Here is a 22,932-nt window from a genome sequence, read left to right on the forward strand (position 1 = left end):
GATTATTTTGGGGGTTCCCCAGATCAAATGTGATTATTTCAAATGTGATTATTTTGGGGGATCCCCAGATCAAATATGATTATTTTGGGAGGTCCCCGGTTTAAATGTGATTATTTTGGGGGTCCCCAGATCAAATATGATTATTTTGGGAGGTCCCCGGTTTAAATGTGATTATTTTGGGGGGTCCCCGGTTTAAATATGATTATTTTGAGGGGTCACGGCCTGAAAACCACTGCTCTAGACCCAAATTGATTTGGCTAAGGACCCCCCCCCCCTCTGAAAGGGTTTTGTGGCAGGGACCCCCAGAAGAGAAGATTTATGTAAAATAAATAAATACAAAAATGTTCAAACATAGCAGATGCACTATTTTTTGAATGTCCAACATATAAAGCATGGACAAAGACAAAGTGGTTAAAATGATTGTGATGATGTATTACACATTTAGCTGGGGACCCCCTGCTAGGGGTCCTTGGGTACCCCACTTTGAGAAACAATGCTCTAGACGTATAGATTCCACATTTTATAATATGGACTTTTAATTTCATATTAATAACTTAACACATTGGCTGCCATCTTTTTTTTTTTTCCTACAGTAGACTGCCAGACTTTTTCAATGAGAAAAAAAAAGCACTTAGGAGCCGACATACAGAATTTTTAAGTTTTAAGCTACAAGGAAGTGGATGGGAGTCTAAATCTTCGGAAAATCATATCTCCTTGGTCTTTGGGTCAATTAAAAAAAAAACAAAAAAAAAAAACTTTTATTTTGAATCTGCCATTGACGCAGATCTGCGTCAATGGCAGCGTGCGGGCTTTTGCGCAAATGAACGCAGATCTGCGTCCATGGCAGCCAATGTGTTAATTACACACGTTCTACCAATAAGCATGTGTTAACTCATTGGCTGCCAGCTTTTTGAATTTTTACCTACAGCTGGCTGCCAGACTTTTTCAATGAGAAAAAAAAAGCACTTAGGAGCCGAGATACATAATTTTTAAGTTTTCAGTTATAAGGAAGTGTCTGGGAGCAAAACTCTTCGGAAAATCATATCTCCTTGGTCTTTGGTTTTTTTTGAAAAATTAAAAAAAAAAAAAAAAAAAAAAAAAAAAAACTTTTATTTTGAAATTTTTTTTTTTTTGAAAGAACGCAGATCTGCGTCAATGGCAGCCAACGGGCTTTTGCGCAAATGAACGCAGATCTGCGTCAATGGCAGCCAATGTGTTAACTGACACTTTACATGTCTCATTGTCTCTACTTCCTTCCATCCTGATTGGCTACAGGTCACAGCCCCCTTCCTCCACTTGGGCGCGGTCTCGCTAATGACCCTCCTATCCTGGCCAATAGCGATGCACTTCTTCCGCATGAACAAGAGAGGTAAGCAAAACGATTGGCCTGTAAATTGGCATTTACATAAACGTTGACCAATCCTATTCCCGAAGTCACAGAATAAGACTCGGTTCTTTTGTCTTTGTGATGAAATGAATTCAAAAAAAGTTAATTATAGATTTATTTAGTCGTTTAGTTTACTCGCCACGAGATGTCTTTGTATAATATTCCTTTACGAATCCCAAAAAATAAGAAAATACTTGATGAATTCAAGTTAAACGGAGGCCCAGATTATTTGATTAACAACTGCAAAACTGTAAAAAAAAAAGATCTGTTTCCTAGAACAACGCTCACTGTGTGATCGGTATGTTGACCTTTCCAAAATATAGCCAGAAAAGAAGACAAATGATTAATAGTTATAGTTAGCAAGAGTTTGCTGTCAGATGCTATAAGAAGGAAAATAGACATTAAGAGGGGAGAGAAAGTGATAGACATTACATTGTCTCTGTCGGGTCCAAAACAGCTACTTTTCAGGATGCAAATTCAAAAGCATAAAAAGTAGCAGATCTACAAGCTCAAAACGCGTCGCTTCGCGCCGCGTTTCGAGCTTGTAGATCTGCTACTTTTGACGCTTTCGTGTGACGCTGTAGTGTGATCAAGTAGGGCGTTCATTTACGACAAACACAAGAAGAACAGCATTCTGCCCGACAGCGACGATATAATGTGTGTAGAGAGAAAGAACACGATAGAAATAGAAAGATAGGCAGACACAGGAATACCAAACAGATGGAGAAATATGAGAGAGGTGCAGAAAGAGTGGGAGCCAGACTGTGGCGAGGACATTATGAGAACTGCAGGGGCTAAATGAGAGGACGTACAGTATTGAATGATGGATGTGGGGCCCCCGAGGGCCCCGGAGAGCTTCAGATGTAGTTATTGACCTGTTTCCACCCACAGGAGCCACACACACACCCCTCAATGACATGATGCTTATTAAATATAACACACCTCCTCAATGACTTACTGTATGTAACACTCAACCTCTTACTGTCTCTCTCTCTCTCTTTCTCTGTCTCTCTGTCTCTCTCTGTATCTCTTCCACTCTCGCTCCTCTTACTGTATATTGTTGCTGTCGGGGCAGAAACCTCTTACCTCCATATTCTTTTTTTTTTTTGCTGCATTTTTTTTATCCCACGATTTTGTAACCCTTTTTCACCTGGTGCCAATTTTCTAAGTGATCCTGGGCGCTACACTCCCCCCCACAGCCTAGGGAGCCCAGGGCCGAGCTCATGCCTCCTTCAATGCATGAGAGCCAACTGACCTTCTTGTCACCTGACAGGGGAGAGTTTCCCTGGTTGGACGTAGCGCGTGGAAGGAACACGTTATTCCAACCAGTTCCCTTCCCCTCCATCAGGCGCCCCGGCTGTCATGGGGGAGGCGGTATAGCGACCAGGATTACTACATGTTTTTTGTGAGGGTATTAACTACCCTAGGAGACACGGGGAGAACATGCAAACTCCACACAGAGTAGGCCCTTTCACCAACCCCATCCAGGGTATCTCCATATTCTAACCTTTTGTGTTTTTTTGGGGCGGTGTAACCGCCCCCTATAAGTGAGGTTTGGACACTGACCAATCCTGCACCGTGATTGGCCAATAGTCTACAACGCAGTCTACAACCCTAACTCTTCCACAGTCAATGCAAATCTATAATTTTGCAAAGTCAGCCAATCACATTACAGCTAGTGTCATCACCACTAGCTGTACAGTAATGTGATTGGCTGACTTTGCAAATTCAGGACTGTGATTGGCTAGCGAGACACATGACACATGTGCAGCCCTATGAATAGCAGTATGGACTTAAAAAAAACACTTCTATGTTTAAAGGAGACACACCATGAATTTAAAGAAAATATTTGATATTTAATATCATATGGTGTATGTCCCTCAAACCATTTTCAAAAGGTTTGAGCCTAAATCAACACTCAGATATACTCATCCCAAGTCAATTCTCTCAGGCTTATAAAGCACTTTCAGCTGCAATACCAAAACGTCCTGTTGGGCAGAGGGGTGCTGTACTGCGGTACTGAGCAATTCTGTCTGTCAAAATACATGGGCAGAAAGTTTGGTGATGTAAGCAAACTTGCCATTCTGAGATGGCCTGTTCAGACACGCCCATTCTGAAAATCTCTGAAATGAGAATGAATGACTGAATGTTAAAAAACAATATTTTTTGGGGTACAAGAGACACTGGGGAGCCCAAAAAAAAATATAAAAATAAAAAAAAGTGAAATTCATGGTGTGTCTCCTTTAAAAAAAAAAAACACTTCTATGTTTTTTTTAAGTGAGTCATGTTGTGATGACCACACACCGCCCACTTCACACTGGGTGTGATTTTTTGTAAATTAACGCCCCTACCTGATCATCCTACAGCGTCACACAAAAGCATAAAAAATTGCAGATCTGCAAGCTTGAAACGCGCTTTGAGCTTGTAGATCTGCCATTTTTGAATTTTAATCCTGAAAAGAAACACCCTTTGACCCCAGGCTACAACACTGATGATACGTCCCAGGTGCATCCATGTGATGTATTCTTTATAGTCTCTTTGTCTGTTCTAATTTCTCCTCGCCTTCTGTCCACTCAAAATCTTTTCTCCTCGCCTTCTGTCCACTCAAAATCTTTTCTCCTTGCCTTCTGTCCACTCAAAATCTTTTCTCCTCGCCTTCTGTCCACTCAAAATCTTTTCTCCTCGTCTTCTCTCCACTCAAAATCTTTTCTCCCCGTCTTCTCTCCACTCAAAATCTTTTCTCCTCGCCTTCTGTCCACTCAAAATCTTTTCTCCTCGCCTTCTGTCCACTCAAAATATTAATATTTCCCCCATTTTTCTATTATTTTATTTTCTCAGTTACTGTACCTGTTGGGTGACCCCCCCCCCCCCCCCTCTCTCTCTCTCTCTCTCTCTCTCTCTCTCTCTCTCTCTCATTGCCTCTTGTTTCTCTGTCTCCCTCCATGGCCACCGTATCTCTGGTTGCCATGGTGATGCAGTGGATGGTACTGAGTCATGTCTGGCTGTCTCCTGTCTGGGAAATCGCAATCGACACACAGAGAGAGAGAGAGAGAGAGAGAGAGAGAGAGAGAGAGAGAGAGAGAGAGAGAGAGAGAGAGAGAGAGAGAGAGAGAGAGAGAGAGAGAGAGAGAGAGAGAGAGAGAGAGAGAGAGAGAGAGAGAGAGAGAGAGAGAGAGAGAGAGAGAGAGAACTATGATAATGAAGGAGAGAGAGAGAGAGAGAGAGAGAGGGGGGGAGAGTGGTACAAGCAGATATAACAAGAAAGGGAGTTAATGGCAGAGAGAAAGAAAGAACAGAGAGCGGAGAAAAAGAAAGTGTTGGTCCCTGGAGGCAGGCAGAAATAAAGAAGTCACGTACATCCCACTGTCTAATACAACGTGTACTGGTGTGAATCTTACGGCTCTAAGGCAGTGGTTCTCAACCTTTTCAGGCCGTGGCCCCCCAAAATAATCATATTTGAACTGGGGACCCCCCCATCCTGATATGACTTGGAATGTAGGCGTTGAGGCATTACATTTAGTTTGACTCGGTTCCACAGATAAATTATGAAAATTGCAGATCTATTTTAACAATTGCCTCTTTCTTATAATATTTGACAATTTGGCCAATGTTTGTTTTTATATTATAGTTTGTTACTATAATACTTTGGATGCAGTAATGGTCTTTTTCTTTTCTTTTTTGAGGTATTAAAAAGGTTTTAAAAGTCCTCAAATTGTCACTGGGGTAGAGCACCAACACAACACCAGTATGGTCCATGATTATCATTCTGTAGAGCACCAATACAAAAACATCCTGTCTGTCTGCTCTCTCTCTCTCCCTGCACCACAAGATCATTAAACTTTCCAAGCAGAGCGTGCACTTTCATCTCATCTGACACACATTCAGAAGTGTGTGTGTGTGTGTGTGTGTGTGTGTGTGTGTGTGTGTGTGTGTGTGTGTGTGTGTGTGTGTGTGTGTGTGTGTGTGTGTGTGTGTGTGTGTGTGTGTGTGTGTGTGAGTGAGTGAGTGAGTGAGTGAGTGAGTGAGTGAGTGAGTGAGTGAGTGAGTGAGTGAGTGAGTGAGTGAGTGAGTGAGTGTGTGTGTGCGCGCGATTGTTATGTTTGCAAGTATAACTAATTACTATTCATGCAAGCATACTTGATTGTTAATGACTGTCTCCTCTCCACTTTTCCCCTCTCTTCTCTTTTGCTCTTCTCTCATCTCCTTTTCCCGTCTCGTCTCGTCTTGTCTCCTCTCGTCACGTCTCCTCTCCTCTCCTCTCCTCTCCTCTCCTCTCCTTTCCTCTCCTCTCCTCTCCTCTCCTCTCCTCTCCTCTCCTCTCCTCTCCTCTCCTCTCCTCTCCTCCTCTCCTGTGCCTCCCGCAGTGCGTCAGGTGGCTATCTTAGGCGTGTACCTGGCTGTGTTGTTCACTCTCCACCTGGTTCCGTTGGGGATGTATTCTCCATGTATCAAAGAGGCTGGCACCCTGGGCCCCGCCCCCGCACTCATCGGACACAGAGGAGCACCAATGGTAAGACTGGGTGGGGGCGGGGCTTATTTAACAGAAAGAAAACAAACGGAAAACAACAATATGAATTTGGACTAGAAAAAGGTATAGGAATATCTCTCCGAGATACATGCACACTGAGGGTTTTATTGTGTACTAATAGTACTTTGTAATTTTTTTGAAAAAGGCATGCACATCCAAACGCTAAAATCCCAGATGCTGGACAGCAGATCATGTTAAACACACACTGGATGTTGCTCCCATAGTTCATTTATTTTGTCAACTTAACCACCAAATGTGATGTTTTTTTCGAACGACTATCCTCTTCCTCAGATGTTGAAGAGCTAGATCTGTGTTAGCAGAGGAAGAGCTACGCACTCGAAAATATTGTTGGTAACATGATACATTAACTATGGGAGCTCAAGTGCAGTAAAAAAAAAACTTGTTGTCTCACAGATTTTGATGCTCTATTAACACATTGTGATGGGGACCCCCTGGAACCCCCTCGAGGATCCCTGGGGGTCCACAGAAACCCACTTTGAGAACCACTGATCTATGGTTTCTGTGGAGTTCAGGTCAAGTACTGTAGATTAAAATAAACCAGCTAGATCAGCCAACATACTACAGAACAGGTCCCCCCCCCGACATTTCGCTACTTGAGAAATAAAAACCCTACTTAATTCTTGGAAAAAGAACAGGGAACTGGCTGACAGCAAGAATTTGATTTTCTTCCATTCACGGAGCGGAGCAGGAATTGTGGGGGAGAGAGCAGCAGTGGAAATCGTTGCTGTGGGGCAGAAGCATCTTGTCTCCATGTTCTCACCTTTTTGTGTTTTTCACTTTTTCCGTAAATGAACCCATTAAGGCCCGAGACAGATTTTACAAATGTCTTCTAAATCCTAACAGTTTTCTGAAAATACCTATGTTTCTATATCAGTGGTGCTCAAACTTTTTCATGTCAAGGACCCCCAAAATGGGGGCCGCCGACCCCTATCTCAAAATGTTTTGTTCCAGGGACCCCCCCCCCAGAAGCAAACAATAGAGTTAAAAATGTTCGCTTTAAACAATATATATTCAAAGATTTGCACACATTTTCACGATTTTTCAAAAATAGCAGATCTACAAGCTCGTAGCGCGGCACTCTGTGCCGCGCTACGAGCTTGTATATCTGCTATTTTTTAATAGCCAAAGTGTAAAATAATGCTTTTTTTTTAGCTCAAATCAAAAAGTGACACAGATGCGTTCCAGGTCTTAATGGGTCAATGCCCTACTTGATCATACTGCAGCGTCACAGAAAAGTATAAAAAAAAGTAGCAGATATACAAGTGACGCATTTTGAGCTTGTAGATCTGCTACCTTTTGCTATTTTTGAATTTGAATCCCGAAAAGTAGCAATTTTTGGACATCTGAGGTTTCCCACCCGACAGAGACGAACTGTTGAAACAAATGCATGTTGATTGACGCTTCACCGCATCATTGGAGCAGCTGGGAAAAAGTCGAAGCCCCTGATCAACGTTGATTTGTAGCTCGTCACTCTCCCGTCACGCAGAGACAGCTTTCAGGCATCCGTTTTGTAGCTCCATGTCACAGGCTTCCACTGAAGATGACTTGCAGCCTGTCACTTTGTGTCACTGCCGGTGTGTGAACACAGCATGGCACTTTATTTCGTGACACAATATTATCGTGCAAAGAAGTATGAAATCGTCTCTGTCGGGTTTAAACCTCATATGTCCAATACTGTCAGTGGTGTAAAGTAACTAAGTACATTTACTTAAGTACTGTACTTAAGTAAGAATTTGAGGTATTTGTACTTTACTTGAGTATTTCCAATTTCCAATACTTTACTTTCCATTACTTCTACTCCACTACATCTCAGAGGCAAATATTGTATTTTTACTCCACTACAATTATATGAAAACTTTAGTTACTAGTTACTTTTCAGGTATAAATTATAAAACATACATTAACCACTTTAGCCCTATTTTATACCTATCTATGCTATTTGAAAATAGCAGATCTACAAGCTCACAGCGCGTCGCATCGCGACGCGTTGTGAGCTTGTAGATGGGCTATTTTCAAATATGTTGGTACTTTTACTTTTGGTACTTTAAGTATATTTTGATGCCAATACTTTTGTACTTTTACTCAAGTACATTTTGAATTCTGGACTTTTACTTGTAACAGAGTATTCTATATTGCAGTATTGGTACTTTTACTTAAGTAAAACATCTGAGTACTTTTTCCACCACTGAATACTGTTAACTTTTCAGGATCAAGTTCAAAAGTAGCAGATCTGCAAGCTCAAAACGTGTCGCTTCTCGCCGCGTTTCGAGCCGTGTTTCGAGCTTGTGGATCTGCTATTTTTTCATGTTTTTGTGTGACGCTGTAGTATGATCAAGTAGGGTATTCATTTAGGAAAAAAAACTAAAAGGTTAGAATCTGGAGATGGGAGGTTTCGGCCCGACAGCAACAAAATAGTCTCAAGTAGTGAACCCCCCCCGAGCACACATGTACCAATTAGAGAGCATTTGAGCTTTACTAGACAGATGATCTGTAAGGCAGCCGTGTTGAGTTTTACCAGACTGTGTGCTGATTTAGTCTGGGCAGATAGAGAGACTATTGGAGAGAGAGTGAGAGAGAGAGAGATCCATGATTTAAAACCTGGCAATGGAAGTGACTGCTTGGCTCCATGCATAGATGATACTGATGACATGATTATTGTCTCATTCTCTCTCTGTGTGTGTGTGTGTGCGTGTGTGTGTGTGTGTGTGTGTGTGTGTGTGTGTGTGTGTGTGTGTGTGTGTGTGTGTGTGTGTGTGTGTGTGTGTGTGTGTGTGTGTGTGTCTGTCTGTCTGTCTGTCTGTCTGTCTGTCTGTCTGTCTGTCTGTCTGTCTGTCTGTCTGTCTGTCTGTCTGTCTGTCTGTCTGTCTGTCTGTCTGTCTGTCTGTCTGTCTGTCTGTCTGTCTGTCTGTCTGTCTGTCTGTCTGTCTGTGTGTGTGTGTGTGTGTGTGTGTGTGTGTGTGTGTGTGTGTGTGCGCGCGTGTGTGTGTGCGCGTGTGCGTGCGTGCACTGTAGCTGGCTCCAGAGAACACGTTGATGTCGTTCGAGAGCACTGTGGAGGTTGGTGCAGCGGGACTGGAAACGGATGTCAGCATTAGGTAAAGACACTAATACTGTGTGGGTTTGTGGAGCGTGCGTATACGTGTATGTTAGTGTGTGAGCGTATGAATGTCATGTTGGCATAGCTCCTCAATATATATATGTATATTATATTATATTATATTATATATATTATACATTTGCAACACTGAAGAACAGCTGGATATGTTGATATAAATGTATGTACTGTATGATATCGTGTCTGTCGGGTGGAAACCTCATCTGTCCAAAACTGTCACTTTTCAGGATTCAAATTCCAAAATAGCTGAAGTATCAGATTTACAAGCTTGAATACTTTTGATGCTTTTATGTGACACTGTAGTGCCCTCCTGCAGATCGGTCTGCAGGAGGGCAACAAAAGCGCTACAAGGACCACATGAATTGGTGCTACTCAAGAACTGCAACATTACCAGCAGATCGAGACACCTGGCGTTCTTCCTGCCTCTCGGGCGTCTCCCACCTGGAGGAGAAGACATCCCTAAGACGCGCAGAGACGCACTGTCAGCGGCATGAACGCGCTGCAAGGACTATGCAACCAGGTTCAACACACACCTGCCCCGCGTGTGGAAAAGTGTGTGGGTCAGCAATCGGTCTACACCAGTGGCTTTCAACCTTTTTCATGCCAAGGATTGATATGCATTTGGCCGCGGACCCCCAAATCAAAACATTTTGTGCCAGGGACCCCCAGAAGAGAAGAAATCAAAATTCTACAATTTTTTTGGAAAATGTTCAAAAATAGCAGATATAAAAGCTCACAGCTGTGAGCTTGTATATCTGCTATTTTGGAATAGCCAACGTATACAATATGGATAAAGGGGTGAAAATGTATTAACACCTTTTGCTGGGGATCCCCTGGAACCCCCCCAAGGACCACTGGTGGTCCCTGGACCACTGGGTGAGAACCACTGGTCTACACAGCCACATGAGGTGGCATGAGCGCACCAAGCGCTGAAAACCCCCCTCCCCCCCGGGAGATATGAACTGCCATAAGCACAGTGCACAGCTCGAAAATGAACACGCACACACACACGCACGCGCGCGCGCACGCACGCACGCACGCACACACACACACACACACATGCGAGAGAGAAAGAGAGATACAGCACCATGGAGACTCTGTGGTGGCACAGACAGTGTCTCTGCTGGACACACTGCATGACAGTAGGTTATTAAATAGATTCATTATGCACATATCTGTCAGAAACTGTGTTATGAAATGACGTTCTCTTCTGAGTGTAGCCATGAGATTCATATCAAGCTAACGTAAAGCATTTCCTGAGAAGTAATGGTTTAGATAATCGTCTTTGTCGTGTAGAAACCTCATGTCCAAAACTGTTACTTTCGTGGCTCAATACTTTTGTGTGATGCTGTAGTATGATCAAGCAGGGCATTCACTTACGAATCTTTGCTTCTGGGGATTTCACAAATGTCTTCTAAATCCTAACAGTTTTTTTTTATTTTTTATTTTTATTTTGTTGCTATATATTCAATGGTTTTCAAACTTTTTTCATGTCAAGGACCCCCAAAATAGTATGTATTTGTCCGCGGACCCCCTCCCATCTAAAAAATATTTTGTTCCAGGGACCCCCAGAAGCAAAGATTTGAGTTAAAAATGATTTGCACAAATTTTCAAGATTTTTCTAAAAAATAGCAGATCTACAAGCTCATAGCGCGGCACCGAGTGCTTGTATATCTGCTATTTTTGAATAGCCAAACAAATCTTAAAATGACACACATGCGTTCCCTTCCCGGCCTTAAAGGGTTAAAGAGAGGACCAAAGACTTGTAGACATAAGCTCATAAGGCATGAACCAGTGTTCACCCTATGGTCTGTCTTACTGATGAATCCCTGTCTCCGAATGGTCAATGGCCAACGTGTTGCATTGTGAGCTTGTAGATCCGCTATTGTCATCGAATGTTTGTTCCACAATAGGGACGCTAGGGTTCATGTGGTTGGTGGGTTTTATGTAAAGCCGGTGGGAGCCTTTTATGTGTCGGGGGGAGTTTCAATCTTGGACCTTTTGGATTTAGTGCTTAAGAAGGCTGAAAGTGTGCTACTGAACTCTCTGTATGGTCAGGCTAAGCTGGCCATTTGGCTGACCCAGCAGGAATAAGATGAGTGGTGTCAGTCCTACAGATCCTCTGTGGAGACGGATGATCTCTGTGCATGCATGTATTTCTCTCTGAGGCTTGTTATTGTTGCAATGTTGCATTTAAGAATGTTGGGGGTCTGAGGAACGCTAAGTATGTACTGTGTGGGTTGAGGGACTTGATTATTATTTGTGCTTTCGCTGGCTTTGCTGCTATTGTAGTTCATTGTTTTCTTTTTAACTGTTTGGTGGTCATGTGGGGAGCCCCCTGGGGGTGCCGACCCACAGGTTGAGAACCACTAAGGCTACAGCATGTTCAGACTGGCAGCCCCAAATATGATTTTTTTGGCTTGTCCAGATTGGAATCAGATTGTTTTTCGTTGTTTTTGAAGTCTGAACTTCACTTCACTGTCATCTGGGGACCGCCCCAAGGGACCCCCCCCCAAAATCACTGAGAACCACTGCTTTAAACCTTTATTATTTACTATCTGGTATGATGTCATGTTTAAAAATGATGTCATGATTTATTAGAAAATAAACGCTGTCTCTCTCTCTCTCTCTCTCTCTCTGTAGTTATGATGGAGTGCCGTTCCTGATGCATGACGTCAGTCTGTCCAGGACCACCAACGTAGCGCAGGTGTTCCCCAACCGCACACACACCGACGCCTCTCACTTCACCTGGGCTGAGCTGCAGCAGCTCAACGCCGGGGACTGGTTCCTATCGGTGAGACGCACGCGCACGCGCACGCGCACACACACACACACACACACACACACACACACACACACACACACACACACACACGTTTGTATTACTATACTTGTGAGGACATCAAAATTTTAGGAAGCCGATTTTATGATTGATTTATGATTTATTTGGGGCATTTTTAACCTCAAGTCTAAAGCCGAAAAATAGCAGATCTACAAGCTCACAACGTGTCACAGCGCGACACGTTGTGAGCTTGTAGATCGGCTATTTTACGGTGTGCGCCATCGCCGCAAAACTGAGTATAAAATGGGAAAAATCGACAACCCGAGCCCTAAACCTAACCTCTAAATGTCTAATCCTAATCCTAAACCCAACCTCAATCTTTTTCTAATTGTGAACATATCTCTCTAAAAAAATCAACCATAAAACAACCATTTTTCTTGTGAGGACCAGGAAAATGATCCTCACAACATCTATTCCTCAAATTCTACTATACTTTGACACACACACACACACACACACACACACACACACACACACACACACACACACACACACACACACACACACACACACACACACACACACACACACACCCACACCCCCCCCCCCCACACACACACACACACACACACACACACACACACACACACACACACACACACACACACACACACACACACACACACCAGGTGGGAGGATGGATGGATCTCGAGTCGACTGATACATCAGAGCAAGGTCTTTTCCCTGTTACATAATCAGAGAGAAAAGTCTGTTTTTCTCAGCGTTGTTTAAGTCCACACTTCACAAGAGCTACAGTAGCTCAAAGCTCATTTCACACAGATTAAAATGAACCAGTTTCACATTCATAGTTCACTAATATGAATTGTGAACTACATTCCCAGTCCCCCGAAAAATGTACGAGTTGATGTTAATTTCCTCCACTGCTCCAAGCTATTAGTTTACAACAGAACATCCTCCTACCCATCCATCCACCCCCCCCCCCCCCCCTCAGCACCAGGGCATTGCCACTTCCCACACTAAATGAGATACTGTGTCTTACTATAGAATCACAGATTTATTTTTAAAGTGTATCGTCTCTGTCGGGTGGAAACCTGACCTCGCGTTTCGAGCTTGTGGATCTGCTACTTTTTACGCTTTTGGGTGACGCTGTAGTATGATCAAGTAGGGCGTTAATTTACGAAAGAACACAAAATGTTAGAATATGGAGTTTCTGCCCGACAGCAACTAAATTATGTTTTATCACTTATAAACCAGTGGTCTTTTAAAAACGGCCCACGTAATAACTTTATTTATATAGCGCCTTTCAAAAACAAGTTACAAAGTGCTTTACAATAATAACAGTTCAATTTTACAGATGTACAAATCCGACATTAAAACGTAGGCCAAAACCCATCCCTGTTGCAATAATATCTGCATTCCTCTTTAAATGCCCAGTTTTCACTGTCAGTGTTCCTCTTTAGGCTTTTGGTCAGTGCCATTTTCTCTTATTTTTGCCAACAGGTTTTAGCGAACTCTAGCTGGCTGCACACATAGCTCCCCAGCTGCAACCAATCAGTCCATTAATGCCGAATACAGCCAATCTACAAGCTCACAATGTGCCGTGTCCGCATCGCGCTGTGAGCTTGTAGGTCTGTAATACAGACCACTAATGTGTTGTATGTCTGGGAGGAGCTGGGTTAGTAATTATGAGAATGAAAGTAGCCTTATAAGTCAAATCATTATTATTAGAATGCGCTCATGGTCATGGCACATGGTCATGAATTCATTATTCACAATAATGGAAAAAACAGCTTGTTTACAGTTTATTATGCCACCACAGCTCGTTTATCTTTGATCCATTCTCTTCATCACAAATGTCTATTTAACTATCAAATTCTCAAATTAAACTTTTAATTATATGTTCTGGCCCTTTATCTAATGCCAATCTTATTTGCCGACTTGCTGACTTAAACAATGTGTCACATAATGCCAAAAGTGGAGAAAAAAAGAAGAGTTGCAGACAGCAAATGTCTACTGTAGCTGGAATGGAAATTTTATTGAGCCTTTTTCCACACTAACACTGTTTATTAAACACCCACGTGATATTAAGAAATGTTCTCTGAGTTACTAATTCTTAATTTATCGTCTCTGTCGGGTGGAAACCTCATACGTCCAAAATTGCTGCTTTTCAGGATTAAAATCCAAAAATATCAAAAGTAGCAGATCTACAAGCTTTCGAGCTTGTGGATCTGCTACTTTTGATGCTTTTATGTGATGTTGTAGTACAGTATGATCAAATGAAAAAAACACTTTTATAGAAGGATTTCCGCGCGACGTCATCACAGAGCAGAATGCGCAATCTGCGCATGCTCGGGGGAAACGAATTGTTGCGCCGTTCACTCTGTTGTTATGTTCGGGAGTTAGATAATTCTGCTATTATAGGCATAATAGGCATAATGCTGCTATTATATACAAACAGATCCAACTTCCGACAAATCATTTTTATTGAGTAAACAAGGTATTACAAACTGCATAATTTAATCTACTTTCATTAAACCCGGTGAAGATCATTTCTTTTTTGAATGGACATTTGACCAGAGCTGCTGCGGGTAATGGCGCCCTCTATAGGCTTCCCCCTCCTCTGCGCGGTCATATCCTCTCATGTTTACTAACAGGAAACCTGTCTATATACAGGGCCGTAGGAACGGGGGGGGGACGGGGGGGATTCGTCCCCCGTGGGCGGCCTCGCGTGGGCCGCGAACCGGTATTTGGGCCGCGAGGCCACGGGGAAAAAGAGGAGGAAAAAAAAGCCTCAAATGAGCTGTGTGAGCTGCTTTAAGGTGGAAGAGCGGCCCCACCCCCCTCTACATTTTTTGGTACAGAATTAACCGAATTAAAGTAATAAAAAACTGAAATAAAAGGGGAATAACCGCGAAACAAATCGCGCGCGTGTGGTGCTCGTGCATGTGGGCCGGTACAAATATATCCCCCCCAACTGGGAATGGCTTCCTACGGCGCTGTTTATATATTTCTCAATGTTTTGTGTTACTTACATTCTTTTACCTATTTCTGTGAAGCACATTGAACTGCACTTGGTGTATGAAATGTGCTATATAAATAAACTTTGATTGATTGATTGATCATGTGCTCCCAGAGGGATCCGTTCGGTACGGTGTCGTCCATGTCGGAGGCGGTGCGCCTCAGGGCTCAGAACCAGAGCGTTCCCTCCCTGGCCCAGTTCCTGGAGGTGGCCGCCCGCAGCAACAAGCTGGTGCTGTTTGACCTCCGCAGGCCACCGTCTGGACACCCTTACAGTGACAGCTACATCAACACCACCCTGCGCGTGGTGCGAGCACATGTCAACTCCTCACAGGTGTGTGTGTGTGTGTGTGTGTGTGTGTGTGTGCGTGTGTGCGTGTCAGTGTTGATTTTGACAGCACATTTTGATTTAGTTTTAGTCATAGTCTTTTGAATCAAATTCTGTTTAGTTTTAGTCATATTTTAGTCATCTGCGATGTTTTACTGTTAGTCTAGTTTTAGTCGACTAAATATCATAATATTATAGTCGACTAAATCTACAGTTCATTTGGCTGACTAAAAATGCTTTTGGCGGTGCCTTGATGCCGTCGTAATGGCTGATTTTACACTAGGCTGCACTCTGAAAATAGCCGATCTACAAGCTCACAACGCGTCGCGCTGCGACGCGTTGTGAGCTTGTAGATCTGCTATTTTCAATGCGCAACACCTGAACGCAACCAAACGTAAAATGACTTGTCTTTTAGTTCTACTGGATCTCTTCTCCACTAGTCCCTCTCTGACATTTTAGTCTAGTTTTTATTTGTTGACGAAATTGTCAGTACATTTAGTCATAGTTTTAGTCATCATAGCTTAGTTTTTATTTAGTTTTCGTCAGTGAAAAAAGGTAGTCGACGAACATTTTTCGTCATTGTTTTAGTCGACGAAATCAACACTAGTGCGTGTGTGCGTGTGTGCGTGTGTGTGCGTGTGTGCGTGTGTGCGTGTGTGTGTGTGTGTGTGTGTGTGTGTGTGTGTGTGTGTGTGTGTGTGTGTGTGTGTGTGTCTTTTCAAGTGGACCCTAGTGTATAGACATGACATCTGACCTTTTCACTTTTCCTGAAAAGCCCTTTCCCCCCCTTTGTAATTGTGCCTGATATGCCTAGTGTGAAAAGAGGCCAATTCACACCTGGCACCATTTCACGCTTGGCAAATCCCCCCCTTTGTCCGTGAGTCCCGTGACAAAGCTTGGTCAATTCACTGATGTTTCACTGAAGTGCCAATGGCAGGGTCTCTGAAACTTTGGAATGTCACATCTTGTGTGTGTTATGTGTGTAGGTGCTGTGGCTGCCCTCTGAGGACAGAGACCTGGTCCAGGCTGTAGACCCAGACCTCCAGCAGACCTCCGGGGAGACGGCCTCCATACAGGAGCTGACAGACAGCCACATCACCAGACTCAACCTGCACTACAGCTCCATGTCACAGCAGCAGATCAGGTGTGTTTTACTCTGTCTCTCTGCCTGTGACGGAGTCTAGTGTTTATCAGATGATCTGGGATCTCTGGCTATAGCAGGGGTCTTCAACGTTTTTCAGCTCAAGGACCCCTTAGCTGAGAGAGACATGAAGCAGGGACCCCCCCCCCCCACTAAATATTGTAGAAATTGTGTTGCAGATTAAACTTTTTAATACATTTCATAGTTGGCTTCATACCTCTTTGATGAAAATAGCAGATCTACAAGCTCACAACCCCTCGCGCTGCGCTATTTTTGGCTTAAAGGGGCTACACCATGAATTTCATTTTTTTTTAGGTTTTTAGTATTTTTTGGGCTCCCCAGTGTCTCTTGTACCCAAACATTCAGTCATTCATGCTCATTTCATGGATTTCTTGAATGGGCGTGTCTGAACAGGCCATTTCAGAATGGCTGTGCAAGTGATGTCACTTGCACTGATTTTGCATTGACGATGGCCAGACAGAATTGCTCAGTAGCTCCCCCCTGCCCAATAGGACGTTTTGGTATTGCAGCTGAAAAAGCTTGGAATGACAGACAGTCAGATTGTGAGAAAAAAATATCTGGATGTTTTTTAGGCTTACAACCTGTTTAAAACGTATTAGGGGGCAATATTTATATATAATATTTTTTTTTTGAATTCATGGTGTAGCCCCTTTAAGTTCTCCTCAGAATAGGGATGCTAGGGTTCAAGTGGTTAATGTAAAAAAAAAAAGATCCTATCACAAAAAGAGTTGGCGCCCCCCCCCCCCCCGGCAGTATCTCTGAGGACCCCCTAGGGGTCCCGGACCCCCTGTTGAAGACCCCTGGCGATATGTCTGGTGGCGTCAACTACGTTGTCACATCACTAGTTTTCAGGTGTAAAGAAGTGGGTGAAATTGGTAAGCGTCATCATTTTATAGTTTTCCAGAAAGGGAGAAGAAAGGAAGGAGGGGACAGGGAGAAACATTAAATGAGCATGTCAAAGAGAACATAGAAAGATCAAGATATCTACATATCGTTGCTGTCGAGCAACGGTATTTTGACCTTTTGTGTTTTTTGGTAAATTGATGCCCTACTTGATCATACTGCAGCATCACACAAAAGCATCAAAATGTTAATCCTAAAAAGTCACTTTTGGACATAATGTGGTTTCCACCCGACAGAGACGATATATACTGTGTACTAGGGGTGTGCCGATATATCGTCCCGCGATATATTGCGTTTTTGTGACGATATGTATCGTTAAAAAAACTTTCTTTTAACCCTTCTTTTTTTTGCAATAATGATAATGCAAAAACAGAAGTATTTGTTTGCATTTGCTTCCCCCCCCCATATATTTTCATAACTCCCCCCCCCCCCCCATATATATTGAAAAAGTGCCATATATCGTATCGTATCGATATCGTGAGCTCAATATCGTGTATCGTATCGTGAAATTTGTGTATCGGCACACCCCTACTGTGTACACATAGCGTAAAACCAGCAGATACAGTACAGTAGGTTAAACATAAGGTGCGAAAGTGGTAACATATCAGTAAGTCTACATAGTGGCAGGTATGTGCATGAGATTAGACATAAGATGCAACAAAAAAAGTGTAGTCAGATGACCTGAGATCTCTGCCTAGTGATATGACTGGTGACAGCTAAGTTTAATTGTGTTTGGCTAGAACTGGGTGGAAACAATTGGAATATTTAAAAAGCAATGGGTGTACAATACATTAAGTCTGTTAGCGCTGGTTTTCTCCGCTGTTCTCACACCTACATTGAATTTAGATTTCCCCAAACCAGAGGCGTACCGTCATTGGGGCCAAAGAGGCGGCCCGGTCTGTAAACCCTGCTTGCCCCTGTGTAGGGGCAAGATCCGCCAGGGGAAAAAAACTAAAAATCAACATAACAACATTAGCAGCCCCTCACCCTATTCTGTTGTAGCCAACCACAGAAAGTCGCCTTTGTTTTCAAATGGGGCTCATTTGCATTCGGCCGAATTGTTAATGAGTGGCCATTAGAAAACCGGTTTCCCCGTCAAACCGGTTCTCCTGCCAGGTACACAGTATAAAGAGGGCCCAAGAAATAGCTTCACATGTACATTATTGTAAAATACACTTTTGAGAATAAAAAAACATACATTGATTATACTTGCATATTGTGTTTTATTCACGTTTCTCTCTCTTGCATTAACGTTGCAAATTTGCAATGGTAATTCTCAATAGACTTATCAGCCATTGTTGCGACCCCCCGCAACAAGGGGGGGGGTTAAGATTCTGGCCCGGTCAACGTTAGAATTCACCATACGCCACTGCCCCAGACGTGTCGGTTAGACAGAAATCTCCAGTTTTCCTGCCGCACCAGCCAGGCTAACACACTATTATGGCCCCACCAGCTAAAACCTTACGTTATTTATTCTGTTGTCCGATGTGTCTCTTGCCAATAATAACAGATTTTCAGGCCTAAACCTTGACGTAATGCTTAATTTATTTCGCCGGAACATATGTTATTTTTGACGAGTAACACCATCACGACAAAGTAAATTAGGCATTATGCTGAGAGAGAGAGAGAGAGAGAGAGAGAGAGGTGGAAAGGAGGAGCAGAGAATCCACAGATGAAAGGGTGACTCAGAGGTATAACACAGTTACACTCTTCCCTCTCTTGAAACATAGAGGATATTTCACCGCAAGAGATTAGACTATTTTTGAAATGAACCATGACATGTGAATCATCCATCTCATCCAACTTTCAGTTTTTCTGTCTGTCTACTTATCTGTCAGTCAATCTGTCTCTGTTTTTCTGGATTGTCTGCCTGTGTCATGATCATTAGACTTTCAAAGGCTGAAACTTGCTTTCATCTCAAGTCACAAACACTCAGCTGTGTGCGTGTGTGCGTGTGTGTGTGTGTGTGTGTGTGTGTGTGTGTGTGTGTGTGTGTGTGTGTGTGTGTGTGTGTGTGGGGTGGGGTTTGCGTGTGCATGTACGCTTGTGTGTATTCACTTGTGGTATGTTGGATGTTGTTTTTTTAAAAAGATCGCTAATTATCCATGCGTACCCCCCTCCTTTTCAACCTCCTTTTCTCTCTCTCTCTCTCTCTCTCTCTCTCTCTCTCTCTCTCTCTCTCTCTCTCTCTCTCTCTCTCTCTCTCTCTCCCTTCAGTAAATACAAGTCGGTGAACATCAGCACCAACCTGTTTGTGATCAGTCAGACGTGGCTGTACTCCCTGGCCTGGTGTGCAGGAGTTCAGTCTGTCACCACCAACTCTGTCCACCTGCTGGCTCACATGCACAAGCCTCTGTTCCTCATGGTGAGTGAGTTGAGTTCAGCCTCCATGCATTCATTATCATTACACTGGCTCCATAGTGAGTTCACCTCTATGCATTCATTATCATTACACTGGCTCCATAGTGAGTTCACCTCTATGCATTCATTATCATTACACTGGCTCCATAGTGAGTTCACCTCTATGCATTCATTATCATTACACTGGCTCCATAGTGAGTTCACCTCTATGCATTCATTATCATTACACTGGCTCCATAGTGAGTTCACCTCTATGCATTCATTATCATTACACTGGCTTCATAGTGAGTTCACCTCTATGCATTCATTATCATTACACTGGCTTCATAGTGAGTTCACCTCTATCTCTCTCAGTCGTCCTCAGACGAGCTTCCATCGGAGTCTCCAATCTTTCCGATTCTCCATACACCCGGCCAGCTCCGAAGAGCTTTCAGCTCCCACATCCTTCTTCAGGACGTCCACATACATTACGTTAGCGCGGAACGTCCTCGCGATCGATGCCCGCGCTTTGGTTCCCACAGGACCAGCCTGCTGGCCGGGAGCTCCCAATGTCTGTGGCAGTGGCCGGCCAGTCTCATCCTCCTGACTGCTACCTTCTTGCTGAGCCTCGGCAGTTGCCCGTACAGGTCCTTGTTGGTAATGTGGATGTTCTGGTCCACATTCAGAACAGTTCGTAGCATTCTGGTGTAGCACCCATCCAGGGACTTCTGCAGGGTGGGTGTCAGGGTCCAGCTTTTGCAGCCATACAGGAGGACAGACTCCACGGTGGCGTGGAATAGGCTTAGCTTTATGAGTCGAGGGAGATTCGAGCACCATACTCTTGACATACCGTTCAGGGTACCTCCACGCTAGTGCCTTCCTGACCTTAACATCCTGTTCTGTGGAGTTCACCCAGGAACCCAGGTATTTGAAGTCATTGACCTCTCGCAGAGCTTTGCCATCTGATGTTGTAATCGGCGGATGGTCCATGTTGATGTTATAGGTGATTACCTCAGTCTTCTTTGCATTCAGTCTGAGGCCAACCTTAGCACATTCCACCTCCACTCTGTTCAGGAGTTCCTGTGCCTGCTCCACGCGGTCAGACACCAGGCAGATGTCATCTGCGTAGTCTAGGTCTGCCAGGGCTATAGCAGGGTTTCTTCTAGACTTCCTTGGTGTAATTGTGAAGCCAAGCTCCTGCTCCCGCCCGTTGATGGCTTTCCTGAGCGCGTAGTCCAGAGCTATGACAAAGAGGAAGGGGGCAAGAGTGTCTCCCTGCTGCACCCCTGCTACGATTTGGAACTCCTCGCTGATGCCATCTGGGGTTACCACCTTAGCTCTTGTTCCCTTGTACATGGCCTCTATGGCCCGGAGTAGATTCGGGGGGACCCCGTAAGCCTTGAGGATTTTCAGCATTATGCCTCTGTCTATTGAATCAAAAGCCTTTTTGAAGTCAATAAAACACAGCACTGCTGTCAAGTTGTTCTTCTTCACCTCCTCGATGATCCTCCTTAAGGCCAGGATCTGGCCTACGGTGGTCCTTCCCTTTCTGAAGCCATTTTGGTTGTCCCTCAGGTGTGGGTCAATGGCGTCCCTAATCCGGTTTAGTGTCATGCGGTTGTACGTCTTTGCTATGACACAGGTCAGGCTAATGCCACGATAATTGTCTGGCTTAGACAGATCTCCAGATTTTGGAACCGGGATGATGTTAGAGAGGGAGCATATGTCGGGCTTGATGTTATCTATCAGAGCCCGGTTGCAGATCTCCAGTATGATGTTGTCGAGATCACAGTTTTTAGGGACTTCTGGGGGGATACCGTCCGGCCCGGGACTTTTTCCTTTTCCTCTATGCATTCATTATCATTACAGTGGCTCAATAGTGTGTTCACCTCTATGCATTAATTACCATTAAACTGGCTTCATGGTCACTGGCTGTTATTTTTAGGTAACCCTTTAAGTGAGGAAGTAGGGAGGAGATATTAGTATTAGTATAGTATTAGTATTGTTGGTATCAGCCTGAGCGCGGGAGCCTATCCCCGTTCCGCAGCGCGCTACCGCTTAATTATGCATTAATGACAGGAAATGATAAAGTTAATGCAGATACACAAGCATGTAATCTGTTATAAGCTGCAACCAGTTCTCGGTTTGCAATTGACGCTTTGGACAGACAGACAGACAGACCGATCAACTGTTTGATTGATTGATTTGGGTACTTTATTAGTCAGAAATGTAAAACAGCGTGTGGTACAGTAAGACATTAAAGCTAAAAGGATAACACAAAAAAGTCCTGGGGACTTGTTTCCATTGTGGTCCTACATTATGTATTCAATTCATCAACATAGCATACACAATAACACATGTTATTGACCAATAAAAACATTGTACAGTATGTACATAAGAGAGGGGAATTTACATTTACCTTCCCTTTTGGTCTCCCGATAGATGTTTTTTCAGGACAATTTGAAAGAAACCAGTGTTACTCATCTTTTTTGGTGGCAGAGCAGTAGAATGAGAACTTTCCCATGTTTGTTCTAAATTTGGGTGGTTCTCCCTCTCTCTCTCTCTCTCTCTCTCTCTCTCTCTCTGTCTTTCTCTCTGTTTCTCTTTGGACGAGCTTCGGCTTATAATCCATTGTGACGCTTTTAATTGGTGATATTTTGGTTTTAATTGTTGCCAATAAAATATTATTTTCTATTCTCTCTGTGTAGACTCCAGAGGACTACAGCATGATGTGGATTCTGACTGATGTGGTGTCAGCAGTTCTCATCACTGCTGTCTTCATATTCCATTGGTGGGTGAACACGCGCACGCACGCACACCTATGCACACATGCACGCACTTACACATACACGCACCTACGCACGCACGCACACACACACTCTCACACACAACATCAATCAATCAATTTGCCAAATTATGGTCACACTTGCAGAAACGTCAAACACGCTGAGGGACATAATAATTATGTTAGCCTTATTTGTTATATTTGAACACTTATTTGAATTAGCTTTAATTGAACATTTCCTCTTTGAGAGAATGAAGATAGTTGATACAAATATGCATTTTAGAAGATGTATTCAATACAAAAGATGGCAATACTATGACAATAATGAATGATTATAATGTAATATAATAATGAGGGGAAAAAAAGAGAAATATAATAATGAGAAAATAAGAGTAACGAATAGAAAGGAAAAAGGAAACGGGATGGAAGGAGATGGAAGAAGGAAAGGTGGACAGTCTGACACCGATCTGGATGTTGGGGCAGCTTCTACAACTGGATACATACACATCGTTAGGATAATTCTGAGGACTGACATTCCTTCT

The 22,932-nt window shown here is 43.4% G+C and overlaps 1 protein-coding gene across 1 annotated transcript in view; it reads left to right on the forward strand.

The window, feature by feature from the left end:
• Positions 1 to 22,932, forward strand: part of gdpd4a (glycerophosphodiester phosphodiesterase domain containing 4a) — a gene marked incomplete at its 5' end in the record, with an annotated part of 44,056 nt that overhangs the window by 10,218 nt on the left and 10,906 nt on the right. The window contains 8 exons of the mRNA XM_084064576.1: positions 1,276 to 1,369; positions 5,752 to 5,897; positions 8,949 to 9,031; positions 11,695 to 11,845; positions 14,988 to 15,206; positions 16,187 to 16,344; positions 19,483 to 19,630; positions 22,314 to 22,396. Coding sequence (XP_083920702.1) covers positions 1,276 to 1,369; positions 5,752 to 5,897; positions 8,949 to 9,031; positions 11,695 to 11,845; positions 14,988 to 15,206; positions 16,187 to 16,344; positions 19,483 to 19,630; positions 22,314 to 22,396 — 1,082 coding nt within the window. The remainder of the gene's footprint in view (positions 1 to 1,275; positions 1,370 to 5,751; positions 5,898 to 8,948; positions 9,032 to 11,694; positions 11,846 to 14,987; positions 15,207 to 16,186; positions 16,345 to 19,482; positions 19,631 to 22,313; positions 22,397 to 22,932) is intronic.

Source organism: Gymnoscopelus microlampas (genome assembly GCF_963454915.1).
Source record: "Gymnoscopelus microlampas genome assembly, chromosome: 8".
Classification (NCBI taxonomy): Eukaryota; Metazoa; Chordata; class Actinopteri; order Myctophiformes; family Myctophidae; genus Gymnoscopelus; species Gymnoscopelus microlampas.